The sequence below is a fragment of the Tachysurus fulvidraco genome, chromosome 23, assembly GCF_022655615.1.
Source record: "Tachysurus fulvidraco isolate hzauxx_2018 chromosome 23, HZAU_PFXX_2.0, whole genome shotgun sequence".
Classification (NCBI taxonomy): domain Eukaryota; kingdom Metazoa; phylum Chordata; class Actinopteri; order Siluriformes; family Bagridae; genus Tachysurus; species Tachysurus fulvidraco.
In genome coordinates this window covers 7,258,641-7,274,712 of record NC_062540.1, presented here as the reverse complement: position 1 = coordinate 7,274,712, position 16,072 = coordinate 7,258,641, and the positions used below count along the sequence as shown (strand labels likewise).

The following is a 16,072-nucleotide window of genomic DNA, read 5'->3' as shown; positions in this document are numbered from 1 at the left end:
CATCATATGATCAAATAGATCCAATACCAGGGTAAATACTTTTGAGAATTCAATTACAGATTACAAAATCTGTGAAGACAGGGCACATACAAAGATACAGAAATCCTTCCAGAACAAACTTGTATTTGTGCATTCTCAGAAGAGATGAGATTCATCTTCCTCGCCACAAAAAGAACATAGAGAGTCAAAATCTGGACACCTTTTTTAAGGTGGAGTTTAACAGATTACTCACTCACTCACTCACTCACTCACTCACTCACTCATTTTCTACCGCTTATCCGAACTACCTCGGGTCACGGGGAGCCTGTGCCTCCCTCAGGCTCATCGGGCATCGAGGCAGGATACACCCTGGACGGAGTGCCAACCCATCGCAGGGCACACACACTCTCATTCACTTTTAACAGATTAAGTAGGTCCTATTAAATATTTAGATAACAACGTCCAAACTTTCTTCCGTGAAATGCAATAAATAATAGATATTCTATTTGTCTGTCTGTTTATCTGACCTTTTCCATGACATTTTACTATTTTAGCTGACTGGCATGTCACCAAGTTTCACTATTTGAGTTAAATTACTTAAATAAATGAACTTTTCCATGACATTTTAATTTTGCGGGGTCAACATACTGACTGGAGTTTGTCTCACAGGCTGCTTGTGGCTCTCACATGTGCATTGATATTTACACTTCCTCTGTGCTGGATTATATCAACACCATGTAATCTAATCTAATAAGAAACTGAGACTTTACCTTAAAGAAAATATTAGAAAGAATATTTCAAAATAAAACAGGTTAATTAATTAATCCTGAAAGTATAATTTAAAGTAGCAAATTCTAGAAAATTTAAAACACCAAATTCATATTCATTTATAATTACAGATTTTTTGACATAATGACTCATGATTATACAGAAAGTCAAATACTATTCTGTCAACATCTACACATACAGATTTATGCATATACAAAGAGTGAATTTAATTTTCTTTTAGCTTTTACAATACCGGGGTTATACATCAAGATAAGTCACCTGTGACTTTAATAGATTTATAGAATAGATCTCCTACTCCTACTAAGGTACACCTTGCAAACATAAATTCAAGTGACATGAGACCTCACCAAGCCAGTAAGATGTTCTACACAAAATCCCAAATTCTTCTCTTCAGAGCACAATCTCATCTCAACATGATTGATTTTGCCTATGAGGTTATTTATAATTCAGCACATGTCCACTGTTTTTTTTTTTTAATCCTTCAAGTTTTTACTCACCCTTTTCTCGGTGTCAGGGTAGATATTAACAGTTAAGGTATAAACAGATGACAGAATTGAAATAACAGAGATACTTTTTAGATTGTATTTTTTGTTAGTTTTCCATTTTATTAGATTGTTGCAAAACACAGACATACTTTTTTTTTCTTAACAGTTGACATATTTCATATCTCATAGAAGTCAGGAAGGTCGATATAGATAATTTCTGTGAAATTCACAGTATAGATGGACTGTGGAGGCAGGAATACCAGACCTCACAGTGGTTGTTTCTCAAAACTCATCTTTTGAGGACCTAATATTTTGACCTTCTTTACTTTTACTTCTTATTCTTTCTACTATTACTAAGGTGTAGAGATTGGTATTTTAGTAGCCATTGCCTACTGGAGGGGGTTCTGTCAGAATCCAAAAGTGGGAAGAAAAGGGAGTGGTGACTGGGAATATGGATTATAATCCATACTATAATTTGTTGTAAAACAGTTATGTAATCCATGTAAGTGTTTGGTATCATCAGAGTTAGATGAGATTATCAAGAATGTAAGACATCCTGTTATACGAGCTAGGTCTTTCCTGTCTTGTCACTGCTCTCTCACATCTGAGAGGCCAATAATATGAGAACTGTCAACAAAGTCTAAAAAAACCCCACTGTTATTATTATTATTAAAAACAGCAATAACAACAATGATAACAATAATAAGCTTTATGGTACTGGAAGAGTACAGATCTTCTCTTCTTTTGTCCTTGGCTGTAGCAGTAATGTACCAAATGGTCATGGAGGTGTTGAGTATGGACTTGAAAATGGAGTTGTAGAAGTGTATCATAATTTTCTTTGGTAGTTTGAACTTCTTTACCTGCCACAAGAAGTACATCTGCTCATGTGCTTTTTTTTTTTTTTTTTTTTTTAAATCAGAGTTGATCGTCAACACCCATTTGAGGTCCTAGGTGATGATGGTTACAAGGAAGTGTAAATATATCAGACAGTCCATTTTTCACATAGGAAAAAATACATTTTAGTTTTATTATAAGAACTGATAGTTCTTCACCTGCCGTTTGAAGACTGTCATGATATATACCTACCTTGTACTGTAAGAGATGGGGGGACCAGTCGAGCAGTGTGGGAATGATAACTTGGAGGTAAGGGGGAGCTGGACCATTTTTGGCTTTGTGGGCAAGCATGAGTGTTTTGAATCTGAAGCATGCAGAAGCCAGTGGACATCACATCAATGGGGTGGTGTGGCAGAACTTAGGCACATTGAAAACAAGTCAGGCACCTACTGTACATATTTGATCATTTACAAAAGTTGAATTACATGCAGGGATATACCTATTACTTTAAGAATAGTATTCAATACAATTTTTACTGTAGAGCAAGTTTAACAACAAACATTGGTGCATAACAGTTTTACAGTAATAAATAAATTCAGAATAAGAATGAAATGAATAAAAATGCTGCCAAAGCCATGAAATGTGCAATGATGGAGAAACAATCACAAAACCAACCAAGTCAAAATGAGAATAACACATTGATGAAAATACACAGTATATACACAGTGAATTCAAAAGGTATTCAGACCCCTTCACCTCTTGCACAATTTATTGTATTAAAAGATTTCACAAATTCAGCTGCAGTCCAGGCTATTTGCTTTGCATATCTTGAAATTTCTCTTGAGTATGACTGCAGTCATCCATCTGTTACAAATTCAATTAACTGTACTTGATTTCAAAAGGCACACACCTTTAAGTTCTCACCACAATCTGGGATGCATTGTGTATTCTAACACCTTTCCATCAGAACCAGCATTAACATCTGCAATTTCAGTTACAGTAGCTTGTCTGTTGCATCGGAACACACAGGCCAGCCTGAAAGCACTTGGAAAGAGATTCTCTGTTCTGATGAGAGATGTGATCAAGAATCCAAAGTTACTCCTAGGTAAAATGCATACAAGCATGCACTTTAAAGACCTGGAGAGCATAAGGTCCTTCATGGAAAACCTGCTACTTAGTGCTCACAAACCAGGTTCACATTTCAGCATGACGAATGGCTTGTCCTTGAGTAGCTAAGCTAAAGACCGGATCTGAACTCTACAGAAAATCTGTGGAAATACCTGATTTTGACATTCTCCTTCGAACCTGATTGAACTTTGAAAGGACCTCTCAGGAAAAATAGGAAAACTAGCCAAGTCCATATATGAAGGCTTGTGGAGACTTAAAAAGGAGACTCCAAGCTGTAAGTGCTGCCACCAGAACCCCTACAGAGTACTGAATTAAGAATATGAATATCTACACAAATGAGATATTTTAATTTTGAATAAATTTGTAAAATATTTCCAAGAGCATTTTGCTGTCATTATGTTTCTTAAAGTCATTGATTGCAAAATGTACAAAAAAATGCAGGGGTCTGTATACTTTCCCAACCAACTGTGTGTGTGTGTGTGTATGTGTATATATATATATATATATATATATATATATATATATATATATATATATATATATATATATATATATACACATACACATACATATATGGTCAACAGAAAATAATGCTCTGATGAAAACATTTTGTTAGAAGCATTTATTGTGCCCCTTGCCCAAAACACCACCACGATTTATTTATTTATTTTCCAATTCAACCAAAGTGTACTAATACCATGTACATAATTCATTAATTACTTTGAGTAATGGATGTCCGCTCTGATACATTAACCTGATATAGTGATCAAGATAAAATCAAATATAACTACAGGGGATAAAAAGCACTGAATGCTTGTTTTAAAAACATCTAAATTTGTGAAATCCTACAATAAGAGGGAAAGCAACTGAAAGTCACTGTGTTTATAGCCCTGTCATTTGCCAGTCTATGCTGTCCTAGAGAATAAACTCAACGATGCTTGAGACACACTGCTGACAAAAACATTTTTTGTATTTCACAAACAGCTTATAATGCATGTATTTACATATATTTCAATACACGCATTTACTAAAAAGTCATAAATTTTGTACTCACAGTTAACTCTTGTGTATATGTATATATTTTGGATGTAGATCAAAATAACTATACACATAAGAAAACCGGATTAGCTAGAACTAAAAAAATAAAAGTAGCAAGTTTTTTATATCATATTTAAAATTTTGGGCTCTGGGAACTTAAAACACTGGCTGCGCTGACTGTTGTTTCAAACACTTGGACAATAAAACTAATGCCAATGAAAACTACAAGCCAGTGAAATCAATGTATTATCTTTAAAGCTTTATATCTGTAAAAATTCACTCTTGACAGACCAGTCCAGTACTTAGAGATGAAGTGGTGAACCACTGAATTTATCTTTACCTTAAGAAATTCCATTTTCCAAGTTGGATGTTATTACCCGATTAAATGAGTAGGAACAAAGCATGGTATACCATTTAGATAAATGAGGTTATAGAAGGGTAAATGTATGTACAGATATGAAAAAATATTTTAAGAGGGGAAAAAGGGTTTGTCTCTTTATTGGGAAAACTGTCTGTTTATTCCAATAAATGTTATATGTACACACAAATCAAGTGACTCACCAAATAGTTATCAGTGCCTTACCTAACTTTATGTATTTTAACATAGTGGGGCAAAAGTAAGTCATCAGAATTTAAGAAGAGGAAAATCATTCACAGGTACTTTGAGTAAATTTGGAAAATGTCTCAAGTATTAACAATAATGGCCCTTTTTACTTAAGGTGGAATTTGTTTTGAAACTCTGTAGTCCAAAGGCTTATTTTACAACTAAAACTTCGGCACCCCATCTCCTCAGCTGTATTGGCCTGATCTCTCTAGGTTGACTTGGCCCCTACTAGGGCCATAAGACCATCCGTGCTCATGGACTTGGGACGCTCCAAAGGGAAGCCCAGCGCTCTGCTCCAAATCAGTTGAGCTAGTACACCCAAAGCCCGAGACACTCCAAACAGCACTGTGTAGTACTTCATCTCAGTCATGCTGTAATACTACACACATGTACACAAATGTATTAGAAAACATTTTGGTTAAGTAGCACAGATCAAATGCACAACAGATTATATCTTAAGACCAATCTCTAGAAAGTTGCAAAAATGACTCTCAATCTGTACTGAGGTCAAGTTTCAGTTAAATAGTAGAATAGTTAAATAGTAGTACAAGTACTACAGAAGAGAAGTTTCATATATTTGATGAGTTTCTTTGAAACTGTAAACAATTATTTAAAACTTTTCTTTTCTAAAAATGTTCTTTTAATGGCAATACACAAAATCACTCCTATTTAAAGCAATATCTTCTCATATCCTTAAACATGTGAGCAGGTTAAACATGTGAGCAAGTTACTTAAGTGCTAAACATTTTCCACCATTTTAAAATAAATCCTGAAGAAATCGATATCACACCCCTCTAAAGCTTGATGTGAACACTGCAGTTCTAAGCCTATATCTGCAACATTATATACACTGTGCTCTTGTCACATGATTGGCCTATTAATTCATTACATGAAATGCTGTGTAATTAAAAATACAAATAAGCATATGCCATATGCCTATATAAAACAGATACATAAATAGATACAATTCATTCTGTTAAATCAACTGTTACTTTTTAACTTTTATATCAAATGCCACATTAAGTAACTGAAGGGAAAAAAACAAAATCAAATTTCCATCTAAAATCAAGCAACAGTCTCCAGATAATAAGTTTATGATATGTGGGTAATGCCTCACCTGCAGTAGTACTCCACTGTGGGCATCAACATTGGGCCAAGGGTTCTTAGCTTTGCCCTGCTCCAGCAGCACGTTGGGCACAATCTTGTAGAGCTGAGACACCATCTTGAACATGGGGTCATTGGGAAGGTGTTTCAAGGCAAACTCTCTCTGGCATGTGTAGCGTGGATCTGTCTTCCTTAAAACAGCATGGCCATAGCCAGGCACCACCTACAATACACATATAAATACACACAAAACAATAGATAGAATAGTAAATAGAATTTTATACTTGAAAAAAGACAAAGGCCATAATAACAAGAGTTCACATAACCATAATACATGAAACTTTGCCTGGAAGAGGATATATTCTTCCAGCAGACACAGTTGGAGAATAATGAGGGAGGTTAAATATAAAGCCAGATATCAGTTTGAGAATTCTGCTTTTTCTTGCAAAAAAAAAGGAAAAAGAAAATAAATGAGATTTAAAACAAAAATTTAATTTAAATAAATCAAAATGTAAAAAACAAAAGAAAAATGTTAATGAATTGCTACATTTAAACTTAAAATTCTGACCCTGCCAGATTTTAGTGTATTCCAGATGTAATCTCTCATCTTTTCATCTGACACTTCACCACCAAGCTCCTTCTGGAGAGCTGTCAGCCATACAAGCACTTCCTGCAGGAAAGACAAAAAGCATCAAACATGCAGTTTTTCATTACACAGGTTTCGTATTCCTGTACATATAGGAAAATATTCTAGATTTCCTCAAATTCAAATGTAAATTAGGAATTACTAAATTAGGTATTGTCATGGTGGAATTATGTAACTAATGTAACTCCCAGATTGGTTAGCTGTCATTTGATAGGATAAACCTGACTGGTGGGTGGAAATGGTGAGATAAATATGAAGAACCAAGCAGGGGAAAACCACATACACACAAAAAAAAACCCAGCCTGTACCTGATTAGCGAGTCCATGCAGGGGGCCAGCAAGGCCATTCATGGCTGCACTGAAGGCAAGATAAGGGTCAGACAGGGCACTTCCCACCAGGTGACTAGTATGAGCACTGACATTACCACCTTCATGGTCACTGAATCAGAATAGAAATATAAACATGTTGTTTTCAATATTATACAAGTGAGCAAACATTTTTCATAACCACTAATAACAGACTGGTCCTTTGGGAGATTTTAAGAGTCTTCATGTGGCCAAAAAAAAAAAAAAATCATCTTTCAACATTAAAAACAAGAAAAGAATAATTAGGAATAGTCACTATAAATGGTAAAAGGAAGATTAATAAACCAAGCACCCTCTAATTACCAAAAATAAAAATTCTTAATCAGATTTAGGGCTAAACACCAGTGTCTGTTGCAAATGTCTCTTTCCATGACATGTATATTTGCTAAGTTTAAAACTAAGCAAGAAAGAAGGTAACCGTTCTAGCTCAGCTAAAATAGCCAGAGAGGTGACCAAGTATCAAATGACCATGGAGAGCTGGAAAAATAAGATATTTAAAAATACTTGATCAGGCATTTTTTGTAGAATGGCTACACAGAAACCATTCCTATACAAAAGGTATATGCCAAAGGGAATAAGTAAAAGTATAAGAATAATTGTCTCTAGTCTGATGAGACAAACATTAAATGCTTCAAGTAGAACTCCAAGCACTAATTCTGGTGAAAATAAGGATGCACTGATAACACACACACATGCCTGAGCTCTGTGCACGCTGCGCGAGTGAGAGATTAAGGGAATTCCCCATTCAAGTCTATGGGAGTTTCTGGGATATCCGATCGTCGACTACGGGAAAACCGAAAGTTCTGTCGTTACCCCGAAATAAGACTTTGTCCGGAGTAAGGTCCTAAAGAACCTGGCCGAGTTCGGTGTAAATCGCTCAAAAACTTGCCGAGTTATAAACCTCCCAAGTTTATAATGGAAGTCAATGGGGAAAAAGGCCACTTTGAGCTTCCGTACCGGGAAGTTCGATCGCTTAGAAAAGTAATAGCAACAAACCAGACCAGGGTCTACGACATATCCGAATTTGATGCATGTGGCTCGAAAGCCGTAGGCTGCGTTAAATCTTATAAAAAGAAAAAATAGAAAAATAACTCCAGTAGGAAAACAGAATGTTGGCTTCTACAATGAAGACAAAAAATCTATGAATGTTAACCAATGAAAGTCAGACATTGCTTTTCAACCATGCTTCAACTGAATTATTTAAAAAAAATAAACTCATGGAACAGGCCTAGACAAAAATGATGGTACCCCTAGAAAAGACTGAAAATAATGTGACCAAAGGGACATGTTAATTCAAGGTGTGTCCACTAATTAGCATCACAGGTGTCTACAATCTTGTAATCAGTCAGTGGGCCTATATATATAGGGCTCCAGGTAGTGAGTTATCTCAGGACATGAGAGAAAATTATAGACAAAGCATGATAAAGGTAAAGGCTATAAGACCATCTCCAAGCAGCTAGATGTTCCTGTGACTACAGTTGCACAGATTATTCAGAAATGTAAGATCCATGGGACTGTAACCAACCTGACTGGACATGGCCGCAGGAGGAAAATTGATGACAAATCAAAGAGACGGATATTCCGAATGGTAACAAAAGAGCCCAGAAAGACTTCTAAAGAGATCCAAGGTGAACTTCATGCTCAAGGAACATCAGTGTCAGATCGCACCATCCATCGTTGTTTGAGCCAAAGTGGACTACATGGGAGATTACCAAGGAGGACACCATTGTTGAAAACACATCATAAAAAAAAAGCTAGACTGGAATATGCCAAACTACATGCTGACAAGCCACAAAGCTTCTGGCAGAATGTCCTATGAACAGATGAGAGAAAAATTGAACTTTTTGCCAAAGCACATCAGCTCTATGTTCACAGACGTAAAAATGAAGTATATCAAGAAAAGAACACTGTCCCTACTGTGAAACATGGAGGAGGCTTAGTAATGGGTGATATAAACGATACAAAATTGGCCTACGATAGAGATTTTAATTCTATTGCACTATCGCGATAATGCATGTTGATGACGCAATCTACCCGCGAAATTTAGAGCCACGAGCTGCAGCCGGCTGCAACGAATAATCATATTCGTCATCTTGAATAAACATGGCTGAAAGCGTCAGCGAAACAGAGGAGCTCGTGAAAAAGACCGGTGCAACATCTACTATTGGTTTGGATTTAAGTCCGACAAGCAGCAGAAAAATATACTCTGTAGAGTGTGTGGGGCAAAAGTTCCAGCTAAGAGCGGTAACACGACTAATCTGTTCTACCACCTCAAAACTAAACATGTCGTTGAATACCACCAGCATTGCCAGGCAATGCAGCCAACCGCAAGATCCAGTACGAAGAACGCAGGACAGAAAATACAGGAACTGATCCAAACCTCAATGCAACAGTCATTTTCAAAAGGTACTCCTTATATTAGGAAGAGCTAACAGGCTAACGAGCTAACATGCTAACACCAGACAGTTTTTCCTGTGCTTTGCATATGTTGTGTCCTTTAAGAAAAGAACTAAAACTACATTTGCACGATTTACTGTATATATGGCATGGCACTACTGTAAAGAAACTTTTATACTTTAAAAATTCTCTTTAGTTGACGTATATGTTCCTAATACTGAAAGTATTTTATTTATTTATTTTGTGCTTTCATTTAGCACTTTATGATGTTTTTATTTGAAGTATGTGCAATACACTTAGCCATGCCTAATACTGGAAGTATATCCCTAATTCACAGTGTCCATTTTTTTATTAACAAGACACCAGTTTTAATTTTATTAGGAGAACAAAATGTTTAAAACCAAATGCGTTACCTCGGCTGCAGGTTTGAAATGTGCTTTTATTTAAAGTATCTGTGCATTTACACAGAATTTTCTTTGCCTAATTAATACTGGAAGTATTTTCAGTACAGTGTATGTTCCTTAACTAAAAAGACACCAGTTTTTATGTTCTCTGCAACTTGGGTGGCATTTAAGAACCAAGGACTTGAACTAAGTATAGTGCCTTTTAGAAGGAAAGACTTTTATTTATCTGCAACATTTTGTTGTATAATTACAGTTTTGCTTTTGCACAATAAATGTTCTCAAAACGACATATGTTTCTTTATTTCTTAAAAAAATAAATACATTTAGCAGTTTGGCTTTCCTAAGGTCTGTGTAACCTGTTCTGAAATGGTTCTATTATAATTTATATATTGCAATGTATATCGCAATATGGATTTTAGGCCATATCGCCCATCCCTAAGGAGGCTGTTATGTTCTGGGGCTGCTTTGCTGCATCTGGCACAGAGTGTCTTGAATCTTGAATACAATGAAATCTGAAGACTATCAAGGGATTCTAGAGAGAAATGTGCTGGCCAGTGTCAGAAAGCTTGGTCTCAGTCACAGGTCATGGGTCTTGCAACAGGACAATGACCCAAACACACAGCTAAAAACACCCAAGAATGGCCAAGAGGAAAACATTGGACTATTCTAAAGTGGCCTTCTATGAGCCCTGACCTCAATCCTATTGAGCATCTTTGGAAGGAGCTGAAACAAGCTGTCTAGAAAAGACACCCTTCAAACCGGAAACAACTGAAACAACTGGAGCAGTTTGCTCATGAGGAGTGGGCCAAAATACCTGCTGAGAGGTGCAGAAGTCTCATTGACAGTTACAGGAATCAACTGATTGCAGTGATTGCCTCAAAAGGTTGTGCAACAAAATATTAAGTTAGGGGTACCATCATTTTTGTCTAGGCCTGTTCCATGAGTTTTTTTTTTGTTTTTTTTAAATTCCGTTGAAACATGGTTGAAAAGCAATGTCTGACTTTCATTGGTTAACATTCATAGAATTTTTAATTACTTTTGTCAGATTAAAGTTTTTTCTGTGACTATTGTGAGTTTTTCTTTCATAGACCGAAGGGTACCAAAAATTGTCCACGTGTGTACAGACAACACTTTTTCTGAAATTTTTTTGTAGCAAAAACGTTTTACAGGACAACCCAGAAGTCTGTTGGGCATGCAAGTTTCCATCTACGCTCATTATACCTTTTAATCCTCCAGATGCACTAAACAAATAAAGATGCATACAATTAACAATGCAGCTCTAGTAGCAGTTGTGTGCATTCATGGAAATGTAGCACATTCAAATATATAACATGGCCTAATTATACGACCTAATGGTCAAATAAACAAAAACGTTTGTAACCTGTGGATGGTTAGATAGAGTCTCATGAGCTCAGTAAACTGGGAATCACTGTAGCCCAACATGTTGGTGAAATTGAGAGACCAATCCAGGTTGGGATCAATAGCTCCAATGCTGCTGCCCTCACGGTACAGGTTGCGGTAGATCTTGGCTGCCACACAGGGAAGCTTGGCAATCAAGTCCATAGAGTCCTCATACACAAACTAAAACAGAACAATAATGAGACAATGAGGGAACACTTAAATTAGGACACATCGTATTTCCCGAACACATAATTGGTTTGCACATTACTATACTTTCCCACAAATAAATACAAACTCTTGTCCTTGCTGACATCCTTGATTTATTTTTAAATTTCTACCCAAGTTTAGCGTTGTCACATTACAATGCAAATATTACAACATTTAAAAAAAAATTTTTATTGTTATTTTAATTAGAATTCTTTTATTTAATGGTTTTTATTTATTTAATGTTTATATTATTACCTCCCAGTACTTGCTTTTATGGACCCCCTCTGAGTAGGCTCGGGCAAAGCTGCTTTCACTATTTAGAGCAGTGATAGCAGCACTAAACTGAGACATAGGGTGCAAGTTGGTTGGAAAATTATCCAACATTGTGACCACATGGGAGGGGAGGGCTGCCCTCTTAGCCCACTCTTTTGACAACCAGTTCACCTGTTGAGACAATGAGGGAGAGTTAGGACAGCTGTATGAACAGTTGCACAGGCATAACAATCTGTCCAGCCATAAGAAAAATGCAGAGCCAGGAAAGATAATATTGTCTCTATAATATACATAAACCAAGATGGCAGCGCATAGGGACGCTGTGGCTCCTCTCCTTGGCATATCCCACCAGCCGACCAGAGCACTGACCTCTCATTAAGTCAGATGTGAGACACCAGCTTTATAAGATTGGAGACTGTGTGAAGGACATCAGACAGTGGATGCTTACTTACTTCCTCCTTCTTAACTCTGACAAGACAGATGTGCTTTTACTAGGACCACAGGCAGCCAAAAGAAAGCTTTCTACTTAGAGTAACTCTTCCACAATTTTCCAATTCCAAAACACAATTCTTGCTCCTCTTTAATTTTCTCATGAGAATCAGTTCATGGATAGATGTCTTGCCATTTTCCTTTAGAATTCACTGGTATAATTCTATATTCATTGTTATCAATAATAGCAAGCTGTCATTGCCCTTATCCTGGAATGCAGTATTTTCCTTTCTCCAAAAAAATCATGCCTCCAGAAATTATTTTTTCAATAGCTTTTCTCTGGCATGTCCACATGATCTTTAGGAAAGTTCATGGGCAGCAATGTTCTTTTTGGAGAGTAGTGTTTTTTCCCCCTGCAAATCATGCACATCAAGGTTGTTCAGTGTTCATCTCATGGCAGACTCACAAACAATTATCATTAGCTAAACTATGTCTTGCTTTTGGATTTATCTTTGTTGGTTGACCACATCTGGGGAGGCTACCAATGGTCTTAAATTTCCTCCATTTGTACAGGATTTGCCCGAATATAGATTTTTGGTGTCCAAACATTTTAGAAATGATTTTGTAACCTTTTCCTTTTCTTAAGCCCTCAGAAATCTCCCTTGTTTTTTTTCCATAATCCACTTCCACAAATGCATGTCATGAAAATCAGCCTTTGATATGTCGCTGTTCTTTAAATAAAATAGGGCACTCACAGAGACCTAATTGTCAACCCATTGACTGAAATCAGGTGGAATTTAATTTTACCTTTAAATTGAATACTAATCCTAGAGGTTTGCATACTTTTGTCTTTCAGAGATATATAATATTGGAACATTTGTCTGATTTGGTTGACTGGGTTCACTTTGTCTTTGACGCTTTTGGGACTATATGCAGAAATGTAGACATTTCTAAAGGGTTTGCAAACTGTCAAGTGACACACACACACATGTATATATAATATATATCACACATATCACACACACACACTTTATTAGGTACACCTTTCTAGTACCGGGTTGGGCCCCCTTTTGCCTTCAGAACTGCCTTAATCCTTCGTGGTATAGATTCAAGAAGGTACTGGAAACATTCCTCAGAGATTTTGGTCCATATTGACATGATAGCATCACGCAGTTGCTGCAGATTCGTCGGCTGCACATCCATGATGCGAATCTCCCCTTCCACCACATCCCAAAGGTGCTCTATTGGACTAAGATCTGGTGACTGTGGAGGCCATTTGAGTACAGTGGACTCATTGTCATGTTCAAGAACCCAGTCTGAGATGATTCACGCTTTATGACATAGTGCAATATCCTGCTGGATGTAGCCATCAGAAGATGGGTACACTGTGGTCATAAAGGGATGGAAATGGTCAGCAACAATACTCAGGTAGGCTGTGGTGTTGACGCGATGCTCAATTGGTACTAATGGGCCCAAAGTGTGCCAAGAAAATATTCCCCACACCATTACACCACCACCACCACCAGCCCAAACCGTTGATACAAGGCAGGATGGATCCATGCTTTCATGTTGTTGACGCCAAATTCTGACCCTACCATCCGAATGTCGCAGCAGAAATAGAGACTCCTCAGACCAGGCAACATTTTTCCAATTTTCTATTGTCCAATTTGTGAGCCTGTGCAAATTGTAGCCTCAGTTTCCTGTTCTTAGCTGTCAGGAGTGGCACCCGGTGTGGTCTTCTGCTCCTGTAGCCCATCCGCCTCAAGGTTCGACGTGCTGTGCGTTCAGAGATGCTCTTCTGCATACCTCAGTTGTAAAGAGTGGTTATTTGAGTTACTGTTGCCTTTCTATCAGCTCGAACCAGTCTGGCCATTCTCCTCTGACCTCTGGCATCAACAAGGCATTTGAGCCCACAGAACTGCCGCTTACTGGATATTTTCTCTTTTTTGGACCATTCCCTGTAAACCCTAGAGATGGTTGTGCGTGAAAATCCCAGCAGATCAGCAGTTTCTGAAATACTCAGACCAGCCTGTCTGGCACCAACAACCATGCCACGTTCAAAGTCACTTAAATCACCTTTCTTCCCCATTCTGTCGTTTGAACTGCAGCAGATCGTCTTGACCATGTGTACATGCCTAAATGCATTGAGTTGTTGCCATGTGCTTGGATGATTAGAAATATGCGTTAAAGTGCAGTTGGACAGGTGTACCTTATAAAGTCGCCAGCGAGAGTGTGTGCGTGTGTGTGTGTGTGTGTATGTGTATATATATATATATATATATATATATATATATATATATATATATATATATATATATATATATAGATAGAGATAGAGAGAGAGAGAGAGAGAGAGAGAGAGAGAGAGAGAGAGTACTGTGCAAAAGGTTTAGGCAGGTGTGAAAAAAATGCTGTAAACAAAGAATTCTTTCAAAAATGGAAGTGTTAAACATTTATTTTCATAATTGAACAAAATGCAATGAATGAACAAAAGAGAAATCTAAATTAAGTCAATATTTTTGTGACCACCCTTTGCCTTCAAAACAGCAGCAATTCTTCTAGGTACACTTGCACACAGTTTTTGAAGGAACTCGGCTGGTAGGTTGTTCCAAACATCTTGGAGAACTAACCACAGATCTGTGGATGTAGGCGCTCTCACATCCATCTGTCTCTTCATGTAATCCCAGACACACTCGATGTTGAGATCAGGGCTCTGTGGGGGCCATGCCATCACTTCATGCTGGTTTGAAGGCAAAAGGTATTAACACCAAATATTGATTTGATTTAGATTTTTCTTTTGTTTACTCACTTTGCATTTTGTAACTTGAAAGAAATAAACACTCATTATTTATATTTCTGAAAGCTTTCTTTGTTTACAGCAAATTTTCACACCTGCCAATGAATGCTGAGGAGGGACAAGTTCATGGAGGAGTGCATATTGACCAGCTGGAGCACGTCCTGGTACGGGACATGGATGTTGGAACTTAGACTATTATTATGAAATATAAAATTGGATGAGGGAATGCTATAAAAGTGGATGAGGGGATACCAGAAAATGCATCTGAAATTTTAGACATGGCTTGAGATCTGTGATTTAATTCTATCTGTATTTTTTGTGCATTTTAAGTGGCAAAACATACTCCAATTTTAAAATAGTATGTGGTTTGAAGACAAGAGAGAGTCGTTAGAAAGTCTAATTATTATTCCTCACCTGTTCCTCAGTGGGCACCTGGCCTGTGACTAGCAGCCAGAAGAGTCCTTCAGGCAGTGGTTCCTCACCTCCTGCAGCCTTTGGCAATAGCTGCTGACACTCTGGAATGCTGTAGCCACGAAAACGAATTCCCTGAAGAACATAAATGGTCAAAGGTATAAACTTAGTGGGTAATCCTTTTACATTACATTTTCATTAACAGCATTTAGTAGACGCCCTTATCCAGAGCAACTTACATCTCATTTTTATACAACTGAGAGTTAAGGGCCTTGCTCAGGGGCCCACCAGTGGCAGCTTGGAGGACGTAGGAATCAACTCGCAACGTTCTGATTGGTAGTCCAACACCTTAACCACTAGGCTACCACATCCCTTTCTAATCCCATTCATCGGGATGATTTAGGACTCTGTTGCAATGCCTCAGAGTCAGTACACAAAGTCAAATCTGATTTATAGTTAAAGTGGTGAATTAGTCAAAATATCTTGAATAGCATTTTATAAAGGCTAAAATGTATATGGCCTAAATATTGTAACTTACCTCATCAGGGTCGAGCACAGAGGTCTCATATACTAGGCCCTTCATACCCCTCATACCTCCATAAACCTAAAACAAAAATCTGTATATTAATATATTACAAATACTAGACCAGTGTCTGTAATACTTGACATCTAGCCAAATTGAAAACCTCAGGTAGTAAACATAAAATGTTTAGATCTTAACACTAGTCAATTAATTAACCATTCTGGTCTGGTGCATTTTTAAGACCTGTGGGAAAATAAT

The 16,072-nt window shown here is 37.2% G+C and overlaps 1 protein-coding gene across 1 annotated transcript in view; it reads right to left on the bottom strand.

The window, feature by feature from the left end:
• Window positions 1–4,735: 4,735 nt before the first annotated feature.
• Window positions 4,736–16,072, bottom strand: part of cs (citrate synthase) — a 28,373-nt gene continuing 17,036 nt past the window's right edge. The window contains exons 4-11 of the mRNA XM_027144899.2: window positions 15,830–15,895; window positions 15,295–15,426; window positions 11,637–11,825; window positions 11,155–11,354; window positions 6,916–7,045; window positions 6,530–6,631; window positions 5,975–6,184; window positions 4,736–5,236 (exon numbers count right to left, since the gene is read on the bottom strand). Of these exons, the coding sequence (XP_027000700.1) occupies window positions 5,066–5,236; window positions 5,975–6,184; window positions 6,530–6,631; window positions 6,916–7,045; window positions 11,155–11,354; window positions 11,637–11,825; window positions 15,295–15,426; window positions 15,830–15,895 (1,200 nt within the window). The 3' untranslated portion in view covers window positions 4,736–5,065. The remainder of the gene's footprint in view (window positions 5,237–5,974; window positions 6,185–6,529; window positions 6,632–6,915; window positions 7,046–11,154; window positions 11,355–11,636; window positions 11,826–15,294; window positions 15,427–15,829; window positions 15,896–16,072) is intronic.